This window comes from Quercus lobata, chromosome 2, assembly GCF_001633185.2.
Source record: "Quercus lobata isolate SW786 chromosome 2, ValleyOak3.0 Primary Assembly, whole genome shotgun sequence".
NCBI lineage: Eukaryota > Viridiplantae > Streptophyta > Magnoliopsida > Fagales > Fagaceae > Quercus > Quercus lobata.
The window spans coordinates 42,027,863-42,049,950 of NC_044905.1; the positions used below are offsets into that span (position 1 = coordinate 42,027,863).

Genomic DNA, 22,088 nt, shown 5'->3' on the forward strand with positions numbered 1-22,088 from the left:
CTCGAATCCACAAGTGGTTCTTTGAATCCACAAGATAATAATTTTTTAGAATCCACCATAAAAAGAAATAGATAGTCTGAATGTTATTAATTTGAAAACTAAATTACCTTTGAAATCTACAATGCCCTAATTTAACTAAACAACATTAAAAGTACCTAAAATTAAGGAAATAATAACTAATATGAATGTTTGTAAACATGTGGCTTCTGATTTTAGAAAGAAGACATTTTGGGACATCTCATAGTCATAGTTCAAACACCTCGGGCCCAGTTAACGTGCGTTTGGAAACCTCCCAACCGATGAAATTCGAAAAAGTCAGAATTGTTCAAATTTGGTTAGAGGGTTGAGAACAAGTTGAAGTTCAATCTAGCATTAAATGTCTTGGTGCTTTTGCACCCAGAAATTTTGACTTCATTAAGAGATTTACAGATGGTTATGTTATCAGGAACAAACATTTTTCTTTTTTAAGAAACAACTGTTAAACACACACACTTAATTACACTCTCACCAAGCAAGAACAAACATTAACTACGGTATGAATACGATTTTTACCGATATAGTGTCTTCAGACTACACAAAGAAAATGGCAACACTCACACGGGAGAAGACATACTTTGATAGTTTGAGGAGCTAGATATAACATATTATGTACTTATAATACATTTGTCATTTCCACTACGTGGAACCTAAACAATTTTAACCAATTCTAGTTTTCTTTAGGCGAGGTACCAAAAAATATACTATACATATGTTCTCTAGTCTCTACCTCTTTTAAATAATATGTTACACTCAAAGACGTTATTTTCTTTATGATGAACTACGATGAACTGTACAATATTCCGTCAACTAATTAAATATCTCCCGTAAAACAGATCTGAGACAGACAAAGGACCTTTCATCTTGTTTCTTGGCATATAAGTTTAGGAGGGCTGAACTTGCAATCCTCCAAACAAAGAAACAATATTTGGCATCTCTTCGGTGATTAGCATAATCATAAGTGACGTGATATATTGCAAGAGCCTCGTTGTAGACCTCATCTATCCCCCTTTTACGCTCTTCAAAATCTGTAGCACCATACAATATCTACAATGAAATGAGTAGTCAGCAAAGCAATAAAAAGGAAAGGGGTTTCTTCAACCTGGAGATTACTTTTCATTGGAGTGAATACTCTAGAATTTAAGAAGCATAAGCTAAAGCATCACCATCTTATACTTCTTTATGACTTCATCAGCAGCCTCGTTTTTCCCCTCACAACCATTCTGCAAGGCTGCGGTCATGTCCTGCCTATACTGCTCATAGTGTTCCTTCCATTTTTCCATGCAGGCTTCAGGGACTTCAACATCAAAACATGGAAGTTTCCGAACTTCTGAATGGTGCAAAGAAAACATATAACAATTCTTGTTACATGATGCTCTCTGAATAGCACAAGATAAGAAAGAAACTAACTTCTTTCAAAAGCCAATTCAATAATTTCATGAGTTTAAGCACCATATGATGTTCAAAACTTCTAACTATACAATTTTATCATTTTAATTAGAATATTGCAGAACATAATTTGAAGAAGAAAATTTGCCACTGAAGTCCATCTTCTGTCCTTTAAAACATTAGATTTACCATATCTTTTCTTTCTTATTCATTAAACAGTCTAGGGGCTGCCATGGGGAAAAATTAATTGGAAAAAAGACTGCAATTGTAAAAAAGAATCCTCACCTTTCATGGACTGATCTTCTGTTTGATATTTATTAACCGTATCATAAATTAAACCCAAAATTGATGTTGAATTGAAAGAATTATCCCTCTCCATGTAATGTGGAAACAATTCAGCCTTCAATTCTCTTGGAACTTCAATCTGCAAATAATAACAACAATAATTACAAATTTCTAGATAGAATCAGTCACTACAAGGCAACTTGGGAGATCAAGAATCAAGAATACAAAATAGCTAGACATAAATGTGGGCGTGGGTATCTACTTACACAGAATTCTAAAAACCACTAAGGGCTCCCAACAATATCCTATCATAAAACAACAACAAAGCCCTTCCAGATTTTGTCAATGTTCAAGTGTCCTTCATCACATTAAACCACCAAACACCTATTGATGAGATTGTTGCCTTCAATTTTGCCCATATTCATCGATATTCACACAAAGTTTTCTTTCCAGGCATCATTGGACCTCAAAATTCAAGACACATTAGACAAGCAGGGGATTTACTCTGGCAGAGTGTGCACAAGCCAGCATTCTATAACTCTAAGTCAAAAATGCTATTACTTAAGTAGAAGATATGGCCATAATCACCACATTGGTTTTTTGTAAATTGGCACAAATCAAGCAAATCAAAGAAGCCAACTATCCTTACAAAACAATACCAGAAGTTTAGAGACTTCTCTGTTGATTTTGGAATCCCAGATCAATTAGAAGAATAAATGAGGTGCAATAGAATTCCCAAGTGGTTGCAAAAATTAATCCTTTTGACACTTAATTCTGATGTAAAAAATCTAAAGACTGAAGTCCAATCCAACATATGCATCACTTCAAAGGAAAAACCTTCAATTACTAGTTTGTTAATCAAAACTACTTGGATCAATTGACATATTCTGAACATCCTGGTTCACAAGTTTAAAGTCCTTGTTGGTCCACTTTTATTTAAATGGATGAATCTAAGGAAAATAATTCTCATCTGTGCTATTTGCCACATGGCCTCAATGCAATCTACTGTAAAAAACAATCTTTGAAGTTTACAAAAAGGAGACGTAACCAGGTGGTTAGTTCTGAAAACTTCAGCCTGAGAAGGTCATGATATGAATAGTGGCAATCACTAGATATTCAGCCTAAATTCATACAGACCTACATTGCAACAGGTGCATAGTCACGACTCCTTGAATATCTATCAAATGTTTAAAAAATATATAAAACTAACCTTTTGTCCACCCTTTTTGGGTGCATCTAAAGCATCATAATATATATCAATTAATTTTAGTATGTTTGCTTTCACACGAACTTTCTCTTCAGTACAATCATCTCCCAGAATAAGAAGCCGATCCATCAGTGCCAACCAGCTATCTGCTGCCACACCTACAGCATAACTGTAAACAGAAGAAAGTAATTTGAATATAAGCATCATGACCTCATATTAAGGAAAGTTTATATCAGCATACCATATTTTTTACATAAGAAACAACTCCAAGAAAACACCATGCTAGGAACCATGGTCTCAGTTCTCTAATAAGACAGATTATCCACTACCACCACTTTTTTTTTTTTTTTTTTTTTTGAGGTAATGAGGAAACCATCTAGGAAGCACGGGTACAAGTACGGATACAACACGGCAACTCAGTGATCTTTGAAAAATTAACCCTTATTACCCTTACCTAGGAACCATGGGTATGGCACCCCAAATGAAGTGCCCATGCTCCATGGGAAACCATTCAACTTGATCATAGAAAGAAAAGAACATATTTATGGGGCCAATACTATATATTTATGCTCTTTTTGAAGGCCTTGCACGCTTGTTAAGAATTAATAAATTAGTAAATCTTTCTAAGGGGCCAATATCATATATTTAATATTTTAAGGGGGCTTTTAGAGAATAAGGTTGTAACCCTAGTATATATAGACAAAGACAATCTAAGAGAGGAAACTATTCAAGATACTCAAGGAGAGAAAGCTTGATGACTCTATTGAGGTTAGAACCCTAGGAAACCTTTTTCTTCTCTAAATCTTAAACCCATATAGAAATATCTGAAATTTTAGAATTTTGCGTAGGGTAACTAGCCAATTGTGAAACGGTATGAGTTTTCAATGGGTATTACTATGAAGCATTAAAAGGGTTAGGATTGAATCTCCTAGATGGTTGATTATTATATTTATTTAGAGTCCGGTGTTAATTTCATTGGATCCAAATGTCATATCTGTAGTGTGGTTCATCTGCTGGAGTTCTTAACAAGGTTATACAAAGGTTGATTTCCAGAAAGGTTGATCCAGCTTGTTAGGACTTGGTTATTTATTGAGTTGTCAAACTCACTCCCCCCCTTTTCCCCCTTTCAGATTCGGATCTTAAGGAATAGCAAGCGATGGGGCTTCCACTGGGGTGTGCTCCTGAGAGGAGTATAGGAATATTTTGAAATAAGAATGGATTTTGGTTCTTAGAATTTTCTTGTCATTAGTATTTTATGCACTTGAGATTGGACTTTATTTTCTTCTTTTTTATAGGTAAACAGAAAATTAATATTAATGATAAAAAAAAAAAAGAGAACAGTACAAGATGTTCATGATGATGAACAACAAGAAAAAAAAAGAAACACACAGCACAACAAAACGAGAGAAATCAGGAAACTAAGCTGAGGGAAGACATAAACTCAGAGAGAGAAGAACAATCAGTAAAACCCCAACAACGAGACTACTCCAAAAGACTGCATTGGCTTAAAACCTTTAACTCATCCAACGTCTTCTCCTTGTCCTCGAAAGATCAACGATTACGTTCCAACCACACAATCCACATTAAGCACCCTAGAACCAAATTCCAAATGATTGGACTTTATTTTCATTGATGTTTTGGAGACTGGCATTTAAATTATCGATGGAAGTTGGATTTGATTTTACTTACTGATTATTTGAGGTTAGTTATGCTCTTTTTGAAGGCCTTGCACACTTGTTAAGTGAAACCTTTAAAAGTGCACGGCAGTTGCCACATGTATAGCCTCTTGGTTGGGTTGGGGGCATTACAATATGACTTCTATCTGATTTATGTTTAGCATTAAAAATTGACCCCAGCAGTTTTTAGAGATCCAACAGTAAGTTGAAACTTCAAAAGAGTAATCAATTTAAAAATTAAAAAAAGTTTCAAACAGTATTTTTCCGCAACCTATACTTGTTCATTACAAAATAAAAAAGTAGAATTTAGGATGATAATCAATAAATATGGGGTACATAGTAGCCACAAGATAGTAAAGCTTAATGACATCTGCATAAACCTTCACATTTGAAACAAAAATAAAAGGTACAAGGCAGAATACATACCTTGGCTGAAACCTGGTTGACAGGAATAGTTTAAAAAGCTCTTGTTCAAGTTCCATGGATGAAAAATCGGTTGGCTTTTTAAGGGGGATAGCATTATTGGGCACTTTATGCACTGAATAAGATGGTGTCCAAGGTTCACTCACTTTAAAATGTTCCAATAGCTGAAGTAATTTCAATAATAAATGGTCAATGTAGAAAGAATCTAAATAATGTCAATTATAAATTGAAATAGGTACTAAACAGAAGCTTGAACGTTTGGTGTTGATTTGGCAAAATCTTAGCATTCTTTTCAAGATATTAACCTTTACCTAACCAACAATCATTTACCATTTTTTTATTTACTCAACGCATAAATGATTCAGTGTATATCAGTATCATTTTTTTTCCTTAAAGATTTCGACACTTGAATAATTGTTGAAAGTAACAATTTTTCAGTTTCACCAGACAGCCTGAAATTAGACCTATCAACCAATATAAATATGTATCTTAAATTCTAAAATTGATACCAAAACTGAGATGTCAATTTGGTGCAAAATGATATGCTCACAAGATCCATGATCTTCAGTTAAGGAGACTTAAATATTATATAAGATCAAAGATCATGTTCTTACCGTGTTAATTAATGAAGATTTGATAAGTAAACTTTTATTTCGTCAGATAGCCCAGGACATGCTATTGATGTCAAAAGTAAAAATATTCAACATAGTTGACATCAAAAGTCAGAATTTACTTGTTTTATACTGTTCATGCTTAAAGTCAAAAACTTTGAAGACAACAATGTTGGCAAGCCAATGTTTTACAGTTGAGCTGTCAATAAACAACATATTCACAAGTTACAAAGTAATTGCATGGTAAATATTGGCTAAGAGACAGAGTAATGAACACACAACGTAAGCAAATAATGCTTCCATGAAAAGTTTGAGATGTAATTGCTAGGTTTTAGATGTAAGTTAATTTCTTGATATAAAACTAAAATTAAAAGTGTTTGCAATTGATGTGATTAAGTTAGCTTGAAATCGTTTCAAGAAGCTACAAAGACTGCTGAAGAAATTTGAAGCTGAGAATTTTGCTTAAGAAAAAAATCAAATATACACGACCAAAACCTTAAAGAAGACAAAAAATTTGCAAGATACTTGCTCGAATTTCGCTTGATGGAGATTGTGCAGACAGTAGAAACATAATCCAGGTTCTGCTAGAAGAGGGATTCTTGCAAAAGTTTACCCTTATCTTGTGCATCTATATAAATCACATGTTGCATGACTATGGATGTTCACAGGTCAGAAGGGCTCAGGTTTTCCCTGAAACCATCACTCAACCCAATGGCAGCGGGTTGGAGAGAAGGTCAACTGATGCCAACCAAGCACCAGCGGGTTATCAGTTGATTAAGCTATTGGGTTTCACAGACGGAGTTGTCGGGTTATTAATTGGATATCTAGACAAGGGAAACAACAACAGATGACGAGGATCTTGACCATCATGGTCAGATCCAGACTTTGGTGGCCAGATCTTGACCTCGACAGGTTGAGAGATGCCAGATCTCGAGCTCAACTACTATAACTCCAATGGCATTTAAGATGAACAGTTTGTCTGTCAGTAAGGAACTCCCACAGTCTGACTCAGAGAGAGAGACAAGGGATTGGTTAGGTCAGTTTTGCCGGGTCCAGGAATCCAGGAACCCAAGACTCAAACTGAAAACTGAGTTCCCAAGAACCAAGACCCACCACTTGACTGCCTATGCACTCGGAGACAACCACAGGTCACCATGTCAGTCCAGGCAGGCCAGGTGGGCTGGGTTTTCCAGCCCTATGCACGACTTATCGACCAATGGAAGGCTGCCATACCAGAGCTAATAGATTCAAATCTTGAAGCCTCCTCTCTTAAGCCAACCGAAATATCATGTGTACCCACTCACCTTGCAATTCCAAAGTGCGTAAATAAGAGACTTCTTTGTAACCTCAGAGTTTGATTCTAGTGAGTTCACTGCTGCAAATCTTCTACGGATTTTTTAAGAGTGTCGTAGTTCTGTTTGGTGTGGACGAGATGTTATTGGAGAAGATCCATATGGAAGAATGGGCTACTGTAGTTAGAAGGCAAACAAGGCATTTTGTAAGGTTACAATAGAGTCTAGATTCAAGGGTTTTGAGAGTAGACTATTTTTAACTATTTCTTTTATAATGGACTTTCTAACAGGATTAGATCCCAGTAGTGGTTTTTACATTAAAGAGGTTTTTCAGAGGTTTTCCACTTTATCACCAAAATCTATGTGCTATTTACTACTTTGATTATTCTTGTTTTCATTTGGTGATTGGTTACTGTGGTTTAATAACTAAGTTGAATTATTTGATTGGAAATTATGTAACTTGTTGATATAATCTGCTTAATCCGCTGCATATGTGATTCGCAGTCTAATGAGATTTTTTTCAAGAACCAATTGAAAATCATTGAGTGAGATGCAAACAGGTACCTAAGAGAAACAAAGGAAGAATTAAGGAGTGCTATATCAAGCTGAAACCACTACTTAAGAGTAGCATTTAACAAGTTCAGACCCAAACGTTGGCATTGAATGAGGTTCACTGAAAAAGACAAATCCCTATGCATATGTTCAATGCAAATTACTGAAAGATAAGTAAAGCAACCATAGATACCATTATACTAATATACTGAAAAGAGTGTAGGACAAGCGTTTAGAACTGAGATTATGCCAACTATCAAGGGAGTGAAATTTTCAGATAAAAAGAAAAAAAAAATGCTCTTAAACTAAAGTAAATGTAAATACCAACCTGAGGGTTTCTTGAGACCCAATACATGTCACCATCAAAATCACCCCCTGCTATTTCGTCCCCCAAGGACCGTGGACCTTTACAAGGGAAGAATATGGCAAATTTTGCATTTCCAATGAAAGATTCTAAGGCCTTCACATAGGTGGCCTTTAAAACATGAATGTCGCCAAAGTGCAAACCAGGATTCCGGTACACTAATACCTTCCCCGAAATTTGTCCATAATCACTACATATATCGTTCAAAGAAAAAAAAATTAAATAAGTACAAAAAGAGCCTAATTAATTGCCACTAAAGTTGTCAAGCATTGATTATAAAAGAAAAGATTAACATATGATAATTAAGAAAATAGAAAATGTATCCACTCGTGTAAATCTTCACAAATCAAAGTCTGATTAATAAGTCATTAACCCAACATATAACAAAAAAGCTTATTGATATTCGATACTACAATACTTTTGAGTAAGAAAAAGAGTAAGGTATCAGTAGCATACCACATAACAGTATGATCAAGATATAGACAATCTCTAAAACCTTTTATCAATAGAATACAAAATTATTGTAATTTATCTTGTGATGCTTTGAAAAAATCTTACAGTTCTTATACAATTGCAACTGTACTGATATTTTCAAATTCATTTTAGACCTTTTTATAATGCATTTAAATTTTCAACTTAAAGAAATCATGCCTAATCAAAACATCATTTAAAAGATATGTATAAAGTTAAACTTAAGGTAGCAACCTATAAAAAAGAACAGATGCAAGACTATCCTAACTCAAATGCAAAAAAATGTTTCATTTGCACATAATAATAATAATAGTAATAAGAGTCCTTTTAACGGGTGCCCTTAGGGCAATTGTTAATAAACCATTTTAGGAAATTTTTGACACCACTTTCATGGGAAATATAAAAAGCCGTCAAAAAAAAATTAATTGTTTTTTTCTTTTCCAATAAAAAGTTTCTAAACATATTTCTTAAACCAATGTTCTTAGGACATCCGTTAACTTTTCTCTAATAATAATAATAATAAAGTTGAGTCCAGCACATGTAGGAGAAGGTTAGAGAATTCCTCATTAGTTTTAGAATCCCACATCGGCAAGAAGAATCATAGGGAGGTCACTAATTATATTAAAAGTGATAGCCCCACATTGAAAAGAAAAAAAGTAAGGAGGTCTGTCACTCCTTGTAAAAGGAGTGGTGGTGTAGATTTGATGTGTGTGTAAGATTTAAGAAGCAAAACTGTCTTGTGAGAGAGGTATAGACTATGCTTTGCCTACTGAGATAGTGTAAGGGCACCTTTGATGTATTGGAACTTTGGGTTAGTTTTTTGTGAAAGTTTACGTGTAGTTGTAATTTCTATTATTAATGGTAAATTTTGGTTGTTGTTGCCTTAGTGGTGAAGTTTAAAAATCAGATGTAAGTATAACAAAGTAGACATTTAAAAATATCAAGAAATATAGCTAATTGATTTTTTTTAACTAGTAAATATAGCTTTTTTTTTCATAAACGCTCAGAATGGTTTTTGAATATATACGAAACTGGAAAACGTCTAGCAAGTATACGTACAGAATAACACAAACTTCATCACTTTCAAGTAGCCCAGTGGGATCAACAGTCCCCATTAAATAGTAACATTCAGGTACATGCAGCTTTCCTCCTTTAAGGCTCTTCTTTTCCTCCTTCATCAGTATAGAGAGTCGATGTTGCAAATATGATTCATCAAGAGGAATCCCGGATAAAATCATTCTTGCCACACTAAAATCATCCATCTCCCCATGGTTAAAAGAAACTGCATAAACAAAAAAGAATTGAAGGGGAGATCACTCAAGGACTACAAGTAAATGGAAGAGAAAAGTATTGGCATGAGATTTATTTTTAGCAAGATTTAATAAAAAGCGAATAAAAATGTTAAAATTAATTCCAGAATTCTAATCAAAATGTAAGATTTTGCTTCCAATAAGGCCAGAAATTCTATTTTTTAAAAAGAAGATAAATTATGGCTACTCATAAGCTATAACCTTTAACAGGAAGACTACCTCTTAGTGCAGCACCCTTATTGGAGAAAACTCCATGAGCATCACTTAAAGCATTTGAAAGTATATCCATGAAATATTCTTTTGGGACACCTCCATAGCTTAAAAGTGCAATCAAATTTCTCGATAGATACGCTTTCTTTGGCTGATTGCTGGCAGAGTAGAACTGAAAATTAGACCACTTAAACGATAGAAACTAAAAACAGAAAAGCAGCACTTTCATTGTATCTAAGTTTCTCTTTCAGGAGAAATTTATATCATCAAACAGCAATACAAGCAAACCAGTGGTCACAATATCATATGATGAGATATTATGTCAATTATAAGCTCACTACTTACCAATATAGTGGATGATGAGTCTGTCACATTCTCAACCACACCAAAGAAGAACTTTTTTTTTTAACAATAAAAGAAATGGTAAGTCAAATTTAAGTAGGGAACTTTTTGCATGAATTAGCCTAGAAATCACAATCTTGGCCATCACTACTAGCATTTCTGCACACCAACATAGGCTGCAGTTTCTCAATGAATATTTTACATTCGCATGACCACTTCGCCACAATGAGGACTAGCCCATGACCATGAGTTGCATATATGAACGGGAGTATCAATTTTTTGACAGAGACATGTAGTACCAGGCAATGCAATTACCAAATCATGACTTAAGTGTTTGTTACCTAGAAAATAGCCAAAGATTGTAAGTTATAGAAAAATAATAACTTTGTACAAGTTTCTTGACAAGAATGCCTAATACCTGTAGAATTACAGGCATTTTGTAGGTGAATTCATAACTAGTCTCAAAATAAGTTCAAATATAGGGGGACTTGGGTGCCATGTCCTCAAGTGTCCAACACATGAATCATCAAATATATGTGTTCTACAAATCATAGCAATTGATTGTGTCCCTTAAGAATTATCGGTTTTGGAATTCTACTATCGAAAAGAGAAACATGTGATATGACAATGCAGGAGGAGAGCAGGTTTTGTTATCATCAGTTAAAAGGTTGTCACTAGGTATTTGCTATTTTCAGCAGAATTTAAGGTCATAAGGATCTTACTTTTCAGGAAAACAGGAAATGTAATAGATCTGTAGGGCTGTGTATCTTCTTTCACTGCCTCATGGTATAGAGCCAACAGAGTTTATACCTCTGTAGCACAGACAAGCGATAAAATGTGCCGTTTACCGCGCCAATACGTGTATGTCCGTGTCTAGCACATTTCCGGAAAGAGAAAACAATTCTTTGATTGGAACACAGCACGGAGAAGGTCATGACACATTCACAACACGTTACTTTTTAAACCTTAGAATTTTGGGTGTGTTTAATTTAAACCTCAAATTTTCAAAATGTTTTATTTAAACCTTAAAGTTACTAAAAATGTTTTAATAAAATCTTATAGTTTCATATAGTTTTATTGAAACCTTAGTTTTTGGTAAGTTTCCTCTAGACCTCAAAGTTTGAAATAAAACTTCATTTAAGACAACTGATCACATGATAATGAATAGGGTTAACAGAAAAAATGTAATAGAAGGATTTCAAATTGGATATTCCATTGGTTATTGATTTCATCATTCCAAATGAATTTAATGATACGATGGGAAAGAAAGATTCTTTGTTCTTGATGCTTCCATAGGTGATTGAAGAGTTGGTGCAAATTTCAAGTTTGAAGGACCTTATACTTCAACACTTAAAAACTCAAGGTCGAGTTTCTTCCAACCAGAGGAAAATGATGAAGCCATGGAAGATTAATATGCTATTACTTTGCAAATTCACCTATTCAAGAATTATTTTATGGGGTCCACATGTGAAGTCCAATTGAACTGAACGTCATGGAATTTTGATGGTCTAAGTATAAGTCTTTTAAGGTTAAAAGTTAAAACAGAAACCTAATAAATACTTAACTTGGACCCAAAGAAAATAAACCTAAGATATTTAGAATACCCTAGAAGATTCTAAACTCAACTAAATTACCAAAACACCCTTAATTCGCAGTAATTGCAAAAATTACGAATTTGCCCCTGAATATAAAATTGACCATAACTAATAAAATAAAAACCCAAATTAAAAACTGTTTTATCCCTAAAAGAATCGTACTTAGACCATAAAAACCTCATGATCTTCACTTCAATTGGACTTCACACGCTAGACCCCATAAAATAATTCTTGAATAGGTGAGGCTACTAGCAAATTAATGTTCCATGGCTTCACCATTCTCCTCTGGTTGGAAGAAACTGGACCTCGAGTTTTAAAGTCTTGAAGTATAAGAAACTTCAAACTTGAAACTTGCACCTACTCTTCAATCACCTTTGGACACATCAGGAACAAAAAGATCGTATCATTAAATTCATTTGAAATGATGAAATCAATAACTAAAGGAACATCCAACTTGAAATCCTTATTGAATTTATCTATGATGGTAACATCAAAATCTTCCTTCACCTTGATTTTTCCATGATCAATTTTATGTTTGTCTTGCTCCTTTGTGATTAACATTGCAAGAGCACTGATATCTTCCTTAGGCTTGGCCTCTTGTTTTTGCTTTAGTTGTTCTAGTTGTTCTGCATTCATGGGCTTTAACACAATTTGTGCATTATTGAACACAAATTTATGTGTATTGTTCTTTTCACCATGATAAAATCTCAATCATGCTACCCTGTATGGTCTCGGATGCAATTCCATTGGTAGCTTCAACCTCTCAACAGTAGCTGCGAAAACAATATTTGTATCACTGCCACCATCAATAATAATCATTTGAGCTTCAGTCCCACAACACACTATGGTCCTAAATATTAAAGTAGGCTTCCAATCCTCCTCTGGCTTGGGTGCAGCACGAATATGCCTAATAACTGAAAGAAGAGAGGTATCTACTTCTTCGAGATCATCATTCAAGGAACTTTGGTCTAAACCATAAAGTTCTTCCTGTGTTGCTATTCCATTAGGAATTTAACAAAAATAAAATCTCCCAGCCTTTTCAAAGTTTCTGTCATAGAGTATATTTCTTCAAGCATCGACATGATCCTAGATGATAAATTTTTTTTAGTGGCAGAAGGTTTGCAGAATAAGACTTTAGCAAAGAACTCGTGTTAGGATTTAAGTAGGATTTAGCTGTGATATCCAAATTGATGTAGGAAAAATTAGGGATTTGTCTGTATAGTTATGGTGGGTTTAGGATTAGGAAAGAAGAAGAATTAGAGAGAAATACAAGCTGTTCAGTAGCTGTATAAACAATACATGTGAACAGTAACTTTAGAAAGAGGAGATAAGGAGAAAGAATCAACGAGGGACAATTTGCCTATTGCTTAAAACACTCAATTTTTATCAATCAACATTCTCCCTTTTGAATACACAGAACAATAACTCTTACTTGTACTAGTAGTATTAGGATTCCTATAGTATTAGGATTACTAGTTTTTTTTTTTTTTTTCTTTTTTTTTTTTTTGAGAATGATTAGGATTACTAGTTTGACTAGTAAAGCAAACCTAATAAATATTTAACTTGGATCCAAAAGAAAATAAACCTAAGATACTTAAAATACCCTAGAAGATTCTAGACTCAACTAAATTACCAAAATATCCTTAATTTGCAGGAATTGTAGAAATTACAGATTTGACCCTGCATACAAAATTTATCATAACTAATAAAATTAAATTAAAAAACCCAAATTAAAAACTCTTTTAACCGTAAAAGACTGGTACTTAGACCATCAAAACCCCAGTACCTTTGTTTCTAAAAAAAAAAAAAAAAGACCTTCACTTCAATTGGACTTCACACGTGAACCCCATAAAATAATTCTTGAATAGGCGAATTTGTAAAGTAATAGCAAATTAAGCTTCCATGGCTTCATCACTCTTGCTCTCCTATGGCTATGCCTGCCACTGCCAAGCTTAGATCGGAGAGCCATCCTGATTGCATCAACCACAGTTAGTCTCTCCATCCCTCTTTGCACTCTGTCTCTATTCGCATCTTCTGTCTTTTCATTTCTTTTTTTCTTTTCTTTTTTCTGTTTTATTTTTTGTTTCTCTTTCAATCTTTCGAATAAATATACTGAGTAGTGATTTTGATTAGGTTTTTTTTTTTTTTATTGAGCTATGGTTTATGAGGTTTTTTTTTTTTTTTTTGTTATTATTAATTAATTGATAATGATATAATGTACAAAATATGAAATTATGAAGAATATTTACTAGCATTTTTTATTTAATAGCATTATTTTATTAATCAATCTACTATTGCCTTTAAATTAATTTAGATATGTTTTCAAACATTTTATTGTTGTTATTTATTTTTAAAACCTAAAATAAAATTACTTATGCCCAAAAATTTATAATATATACCCAAAAAAATATTAATTAATTAATTTTCATATCCCTATTGTGTTGACTCCTAATTTTTCAAGAAATGTTGTAGTGTTCCGTGTCATGTCAACTTCCAAGGTTTATCCTTAAAACTTTTTTTGACCTGTAAAGATTTTTTGGAACTCAAGGGAAGTTCCATCTCACTACCACAGATAAAGATGGACACAAATTCCACACGTTTTTGCATTTGGCCAGAATTAGTGTAGGGTTTAATAGCTTTCTCTTTTTTTCTTTTTCTTTTTTACGAGGGGGTTTAATACCTTTCTATGAATAAGATTCTCTTGAACTTTTAAGATCTTCTAAATTGATTTGTTCACTTTATTTTCTTTTTATAAGAAAACTTAAAAATGGATTCATATTGTTGCCAGGCAAAGCTTGACTTTTCATCAAGCCTGCTAGGTAAACTTACAACACCATAGACAATTCACCAATAAATATCGGGATAGACTATCAGAAATTAAATCTCCCTTATACATGATTTTCCTATTCCCCATTTGAACCCGGAGCACATTTGATGGTTTCAAACAAAGGCCATTTTGAAAAATCAGATATAAGTGATGACTTATTAACAAGTACACATTAACTACAGAGAGCATAAAACTTCAAAATAGTATAGAAGTGTCAAATGATGAAAACCTTGTTCCCACTATCTCCAATGAATTCACCGTTCTGATATTTGAAAGTTTTGGATCTGTCTCAACTTTAATCATTGAAGGTCGAACTTGAATTGTTCTAGGAGGAAGCTACAAAATTTGAATATAGAAAATGAACAAAGTATGCAATATTAGAAGCAGAAAAAGGAAACTAGATCAAAAACCAGTCAGAAAAAAATAAATAAATAACAAAGAGCATCACCAGCCAATCATTGCAGTCATTTAGGACATTTAATAACCAGAACATATTAGATATGAAAGCCAAAACCAGAATTCTTTACACTGAAGTGAGGAGCATAATGTATTACACTAACATCAGAGTATAATTTGCTAAATTTTACATAATTATTAGACACAAAGCTGCAAGTCGGAGGTTGAATGATACTGAATTATAAGAACTTTTCATCATGCGAGTATTAAACAGAAGTCAGAGGTGATTTCCACTAGCACTATAGCAGCCAAAAATAATATTTAATCAAAGTAATCTAAAATTAGATATCATCATAAGTGAGGCACATAGTTGATACATGGTTATAACTGTTAGAGTTACTGTTGTTATTTTTCCATTAGGTGGTTGTTATTACACATTAGCGAGGGGTATTCTAGTAATCTTGCCATATCGCAGTAAAATAAATATGTGCTAACCTTTCTCTCTTTTCTCTGTCTCTCTAACTTCTCTTCCTCTTTCTTCTCTTTTAACCATAATTTTCATATTTTACAATTCAACTAAAACCAACAACATTAGAGTCATGTCAAAGTATTTTCTAATATGTTCCACTAATGTCCCAAGTCAAATGTTCCACTCCATTAAAATATTTTGTTCCAATAAAAATCCAATGATAAGGTCATCAATCAAATGGGTTGTGAACAAACCAAGCTATGTTCGTGCACAAGCTCATGAGTATCAAGTTTGAGATATATATATATATATTGGATTGTATAAGTTCATAAGATATCAAATTATTTTTGCCGATAATATAAATAGTCCATTTTGTAGTAAATGAACCTAATTTTTATACTTTCATAAACAAAAAAACATTCTACCTTATTAACTCAAATAATATAATTTTAATATAACTTAGTTATTAGTTATTCGCATAGATTCGATATTGGATTGTGTACATTCATAAGATATCAAATTATTTATGTCATTTATTAATGATATAAATAGCCCATTTCGTAGTAAAAAGTATATATAATTTTTAATAGTACACACTACACAGTAAATGAACCTAATTTTTATACTTTCATAACAAAAATAATTCTATCTTATTAACTCAAATTATATAATTTCAATATAATTTAGTTGTTAATCATTCACATAGATTTGCTAATGAACAAAATATTTTAGTCATGGTTGTTCAACAAAAAAATGAACCAAGCTTGAACATGTAATTTAGCTTGGTAAAGAGCTCAAACTCGACTCATGTTCAAAATAAAATTAAATGAATAATCTTAAACTTTTAAGACTTGACTTTGCTAGGCTCGTTTGCAGCCCTATCCATCAGCGCTAGCTTGGGGAAAAAATTACATTCTTGTTAGTCTCAGGAAGTGTGTTTAGGGTTAATTAATTTACCCTAACAATGCTGACTCAATATTTCTGCATTTGTGGTGTTAGGAGCATAATTGTTTTCAGTTAAAGTTGGATCCTTTGGAATTAAATCTTTCTTCAAGTAAGAAAGAAGTCAACGCTCATTCAATGCACATTACCTAACTTGGTGCTTGAGAATAAAATAAGAAAAAATATGGGGAATACCAATTTTGAATAAACAAAGCGATACAAAGATAAGGAAATAGACAATTGAGTATGAAAAAGAAAGTACCTTTTTATTGACCAAAAGGGTTCCCTTAACAGCACAACCATTGTTAAAGAGACGAAACTGGATTAGCAAAGGCTGGAAAACAAATAATAATTGAAATGGGAATGAATTCTAATTCCAAAATAAACACACACACTAGTAAAGGCTCAAAAAGAGAAGGAAACACCAGTTTTTGATCAACATACTGGTTCTTGAGCTTTAGACTCTTGCCGTTGCATTGCCAAAAGATTACTTTCAAGTTCAACAATACTGGGATTTGTCTGACATTATTAAAGAGACCATTAATCAAATGATAAGTTATGTACAAAGAAGATTAAACGAAATATTTGTTTTATAAAAAAATACATAAGATAAAAAGACAATGAAATACAAAACATCCAGTCCGGCCATGACATGAGTTCAGATCATTTAACTCACAGAAACAGAAACATAACAAACTGAGATCAGTTCGAAGAAACTAACTTTTCAATTCATTATTTTAATCTGTAGTCTACTTAAAAGGAAACACATCCAAAATCACAAACCGCAATATTTTCATCCCTTGAGCGCTCTCCTCTGTGTACATTATTACCGCAAATCAAAGCTAAATCCTCAGATATGAAACCAGTTCCATCTGTATGTATACGAGGTTTCTCAGGTTTTTCATAGACAACTTTACCCTCTTGATCCTGCAGTTTACCCATAAAGGAAAAAGGGAAAAAATGCATATTGAAGAGAAATGGATAAGAAAAAAATTTGAATTTAACCAGATTCATGGAGGACAAGAAATTTCATTGAAAAGATAATTCTAAGATCATACCGTGCAAAGTACATCTTCAATTCTTTGGATATTAACAGATGCTAAATCAACTTCTAGCTTTGTGGTCTTGGACAAGATAAGAGAAAACCTGACTTCACAGTAAAAGTAACTTTCAAATCATTACGAAAAATTCTTAGATATGGCTCTCAAAAGACTCTTTGGATTGTCAACATACCTAGCCATATAATTGGCCACACTAGGCAATCGATGTGCATGCATGAATAAAGACCTTGCTTCATAAATCATTTCAATTGACTCCTTACGAATGAAAAAACACTTGACAGATGAAGAAGTTGGGTCTTTTTTCTTTTCTTCTTTGCCTCCATCCTTAAACACTAATCAATATAAAGAAAACATCAATTACACTAGATCTTTTAAAAAGTCAAAATTGAAAAGGTATCAAGGACACATCCTGACTTGACTGCTTCAGATCTATAGTACAGTTGGAATAACAATGAGAAGTAACTGCAATAAAACAAAAACAAACCAAAATTTTAAAAGTACATCTCTCCAACAGCATTAAAGAAAGGCTCACCAAAAAACCGATAGCGATAGAAACCAACAACAATCCCTTCGCTTGCAATCTTATTGTACATGGAATAAGAATCCCAGGAAATATCCAGTTGTCTCCTGTCTGCCACCTCTTCAGCAAACTTGACAACCAAAACATTCTCATCTCCTAAAACTCTTTGTAGGTGAGTTTTTGTTTTGTGCAAATATGGGCCCTGAAAATAGTTACACTTCCATGAGTTTAATTAGATTTGAAAGAACTCTTATCCTCAGAATAGACGTCACTCATGTCATCATGAACATGCATCTGCAGGTGTTTGGGAATGTCCCTCTATATAGAGGATGGGGTCAACAAACCTTGAACTTGTACTTCCCATCCAAAGAAACATGACAGTGATAAATGTGCGTCTTTTTCATGTCCCAATCAAGAGTCTGCAAGACACCAAAAATAGGAAAAGGTGAATTAGACAAATGCTGGAGTCGATACAAGGGAGGCTGCACCAAAACATAGTTGTACAGCATTTTATCTCTCATAACTCTCAACGGTTAAATTGAAAATTAGTTTTAAATTTATCCACATTGCAGAAGATAATATTCCTTTCTTTTTCCTAATTCAATTGAATATATTCAATAGCTGAATTACCTCATTATAGTTTAGAAACATTTGACAAGATTGCATACAAAATGCTAATGGTAATAGGCAAGATGGCCCTAACCACAGTAACTGGATAATTGCTTAGGTTTATTCTCACTGAGAAAGGAATTTTAAATCAGGGCAACTTGCTACCACCACTCCTTACAATTATTCTGCAAACTCTACAATATCACACAATTAGAAATTATCTTAGGTTAAAACTCTCTCTCTCTCTCTCTCTCTCTCTCTCTCTCTCTCCTGCTTTGTTGGAAATTTCCTGATTAGTTGATCTAGAACATAAAAAAGCACACAACCAAAGAGTCCTAGATTCATATAAATTATGTGCGGACATACTAAGAGGGCATGCATTCAAGAATCACCCAGAAAATAGAAATGGAAGAGAATAAAGAATGCACAAGCAGACATTACTGATTTAGATAAGCAAAAACTCTTTTTTCCACCAAAAAGAAAACACAGCAAAGAACTTAAAGATTCTCTATCTTTAGCGGACTTCTCAAGGATTAAGAAATTAGCCAAGACACAGTAACCATGACAGGTCAACAACAATAAGAACATAATATTCACCCTTCGTCGGTCTTCATAGTTGATGGTGTACTTTTGTCCCAAGGCCTTCCAAACTCTTTCCTCAAAATCTACCATTCCTAAATGCTTTAAGGATCTAATTTCATCTGCAGATATGTCAACATGCTCGAGCTGGTTTCTGTATATAAAAAGAAAAAACAAATATGCAGCTTAATATTCAGAGCTTATTATGCAGGAGGCCAAATAAATAAATAAAAGGAAGGAAAACTTACTCCCCGATGTAACTTAGGATTAGGAATGCCTTTCGGAACTCAAGCTCTCCCCAGGCCGCTAACTTGGGACTAACAGCATTTTCCAAACTCGAAGAGAATGAGTCTCCTCTTAGGTACCCTTAAAATCATATAGTATGGTTTACAGTGTCAAGGAGAATTCCAGCAATGGACACTAATATGACAGTGTGTGTGTGTCAGTGTTATACATGTTAAACTAGTTCACCCCCAACAAATAAAAACAGAAATTAGAACGTCCAAGAAATAGACATGTGGAGGCTCAATGAAATACCATTTGGTGAAGTCAAAGAGGCCTGGGACCATCTCTCCGGAATTGTCGATTGAGTAACTGGACGATCTGCGCTCACAAAAATATACAGTTAATTAAGTTTTCTTTTGTCACGTCAAAATTTTTACAACTTTTTTTTTTTTTTTTACCATTGCTGATACATGTCAAAAAATAGGGAAAGAGTGATAAATAAATTTCTAGTATTATTGATTGTATGCGAATTAGATCACTATCCACTGACCAATACAAGAGATAGCCAAAAAAAAAAAAAAAAATTTTTTTTTTTTTTTTGAGAAATAGATAGCCTAAGAAAATATACCTAACAAACTAACTAATTCTAACTTATTACAAAATCACATGTGGAAATGGAAAAATACAATCTAGAAAATACAACCAAAAAAGAAAAGCTAATCTAAAAATACAAATTCTGAAAATATACAATATAAAAATTATTTGCTACAATCACTACTTGGCTACTTGCAAGGTGGAAGAAAACAAACTTTAAAAATATTATTTGAAAAGAAAAAAAAAAAAAACTGTTGACAAGCTTTGATCAAGAAACATTTTGATTTCCTGGAAAAGAAAAAATCTCAGTATTTCCTTTACCTCATAAAATTAAATTCCCCAATAAGCTGAAAACTTGGCTGGCTCTTTTAGTTATTAGAGAAAACAGAAACCAAATAATGAAGAGCGCAGAGAGAGAGAGAGAGAGAGAGAGAGAGTGTGTAATGTGAAGTCGATACCTTGTGATTGTGAAGCAGGGGCAGAGGGAGAGGGAGAGGAGGGAGTGTGAAGCGGAGAGACGCGTGGTACTTTGTGAGGCGAGGGAGTATGATTATTATTAGAGTGAGGTTGTTTGGGTTTTCGGATCATGTACATAATAAAGGCACTCAAGGTTTTCTTTATGGTCGAGGCCGCTATTATACGGAGCAAATTTACAGCCTCTTCCTCACCGAGCAACGCCAGCTCCTGTCTCACCTCCGTCCCCGGTGGCGTCTGGTTCTGCTCCCTGCATATTTGCTCTATCAGTTGCTCCACCGCCTGCGGCAGCACCCAACCCTCCGCCTCCGCCTCCGCCTCCGCCATCACTTTCAAACTTCAAACTTCAAACTTCAAATAGAGAGTTCGCGCGACTACGATTTCAATTTTTATAGTACGGTGAGGGCGAGTGTAGATGGTTACTGTGTTCTGTTTTTTAATCAACGGAATTGAAGAGACATATACTTGAGAGAGAGCGACCGTCGTCTGTCGATAATTTATTACCGGAGTGACATATTTGTCGTGGTTGGGGGTGATGTACTGGATTTTTTCACTTTGTTTTGGTCTTGCTCTGATCAAGCGGGAATATCTCAGTCCACACCCACTCATATTTATATATATATATATATATATATACACACCGTATATAAATCCTACTAGAAAAGCATCCACACTATATGCATGCGGTTCTATTTTACCATTTTAAAATACTACTTTATCAATATATTATACCATTTTATAATACTTTCACAACCCAAAACTCTATTTTTATTAAAATATTATTTTTTAACCCATTATTTATTATTTCTTTCCAACCGTTTAGTCTCATTTTTATGAGCTTTTCAACCGCCATTTTTATTCCTCTCTCCTCTAGCACCGGTTCAACACACAACACACACCCATGATACACCGATCAACCAATCCAAACCCATCACCACACCTACACACACAAACACAAACACAAACATCAAACTAGCAACAAAGCCACACACACAAACACAAACCAGCAACAAAGCCAAGCCACACACACAAACACAAACCCATTCAAAAACCGGGCCACCGATCAAAAACCCAGGCCAAGCCACCGATCCACGCCGCTGATTTGAAACCCAGGCCACCGATCAAAAACCGAAGCAAACTCATTCAAAAAAAATCATCACCGGAGCAAACCCATTCAAAAAATATCATCACCAAAGCCACCGAAGCAAACCCATTCAAAAAAAATCATCACCGGAGCAAATCCATTCAAAAAAATTATCACCGGAGCAAACCCATTCAAAAAACATCATCACCGGAGCCACCGAAGCAAACCCGTTAAAAAAAAATCATCACCGGAGCCATTGGAGCAAATCCATTCAAAAAAATGAGAGAGATGAGAGAGCAGAGACGAGAGAGAAGATGGAGAGTAGAGACGAGAGAGCAAACCCATTCAAAAAACATCATCATCGAAGCAAACCCGTTCAAAAAAAATCATCACGGAGCCATTGGAGCAAATCCATTCAAAAAAATGAGAGAGATGAGAGAGCAGATGGAGAGCAGAGACGAGAGAGAAGATGGAGAGTAGAGACGAGAGAGCAAACCCATTCAAAAAACATCATCACCAGAGCCACCAGAGCAAACCCATTCAAA

At 34.0% G+C, this 22,088-nt stretch overlaps 1 protein-coding gene across 3 annotated transcripts; it reads right to left on the minus strand.

The window, feature by feature from the left end:
- Positions 1-610: 610 nt before the first annotated feature.
- Positions 611-21,056, minus strand: LOC115975644 (probable RNA-dependent RNA polymerase 5). Of its 3 annotated transcripts, none has more exons than XM_031096515.1 (20): positions 20,444-21,056; positions 19,704-19,769; positions 19,415-19,532; positions 19,185-19,320; positions 18,323-18,397; positions 17,991-18,180; positions 17,631-17,790; positions 17,456-17,543; positions 17,181-17,324; positions 16,842-16,916; positions 16,660-16,683; positions 14,820-14,926; positions 9,836-9,984; positions 9,366-9,588; positions 7,800-8,025; positions 5,020-5,180; positions 2,921-3,086; positions 1,711-1,849; positions 1,203-1,366; positions 611-1,083 (listed from the first exon to the last, which is right to left on the minus strand). In XM_031096515.1, exons 1-20 carry the CDS (start codon positions 20,784-20,786, stop codon positions 847-849), a joined length of 2,991 nt encoding a protein of 996 aa, XP_030952375.1. In that variant the 5' UTR covers positions 20,787-21,056; the 3' UTR covers positions 611-846. The 3 variants fall into 3 exon arrangements, 2 of the variants coding, with proteins under 2 accessions (XP_030952375.1, XP_030952374.1); XM_031096514.1 differs by having other exon boundaries at positions 16,660-16,731; XR_004088156.1 differs by lacking the exons at positions 611-1,083; positions 1,203-1,366 and adding an exon at positions 1,977-2,175 and having other exon boundaries at positions 1,758-1,849; positions 16,660-16,731.
- Between the last annotated feature and the right edge of the window lie 1,032 nt (positions 21,057-22,088).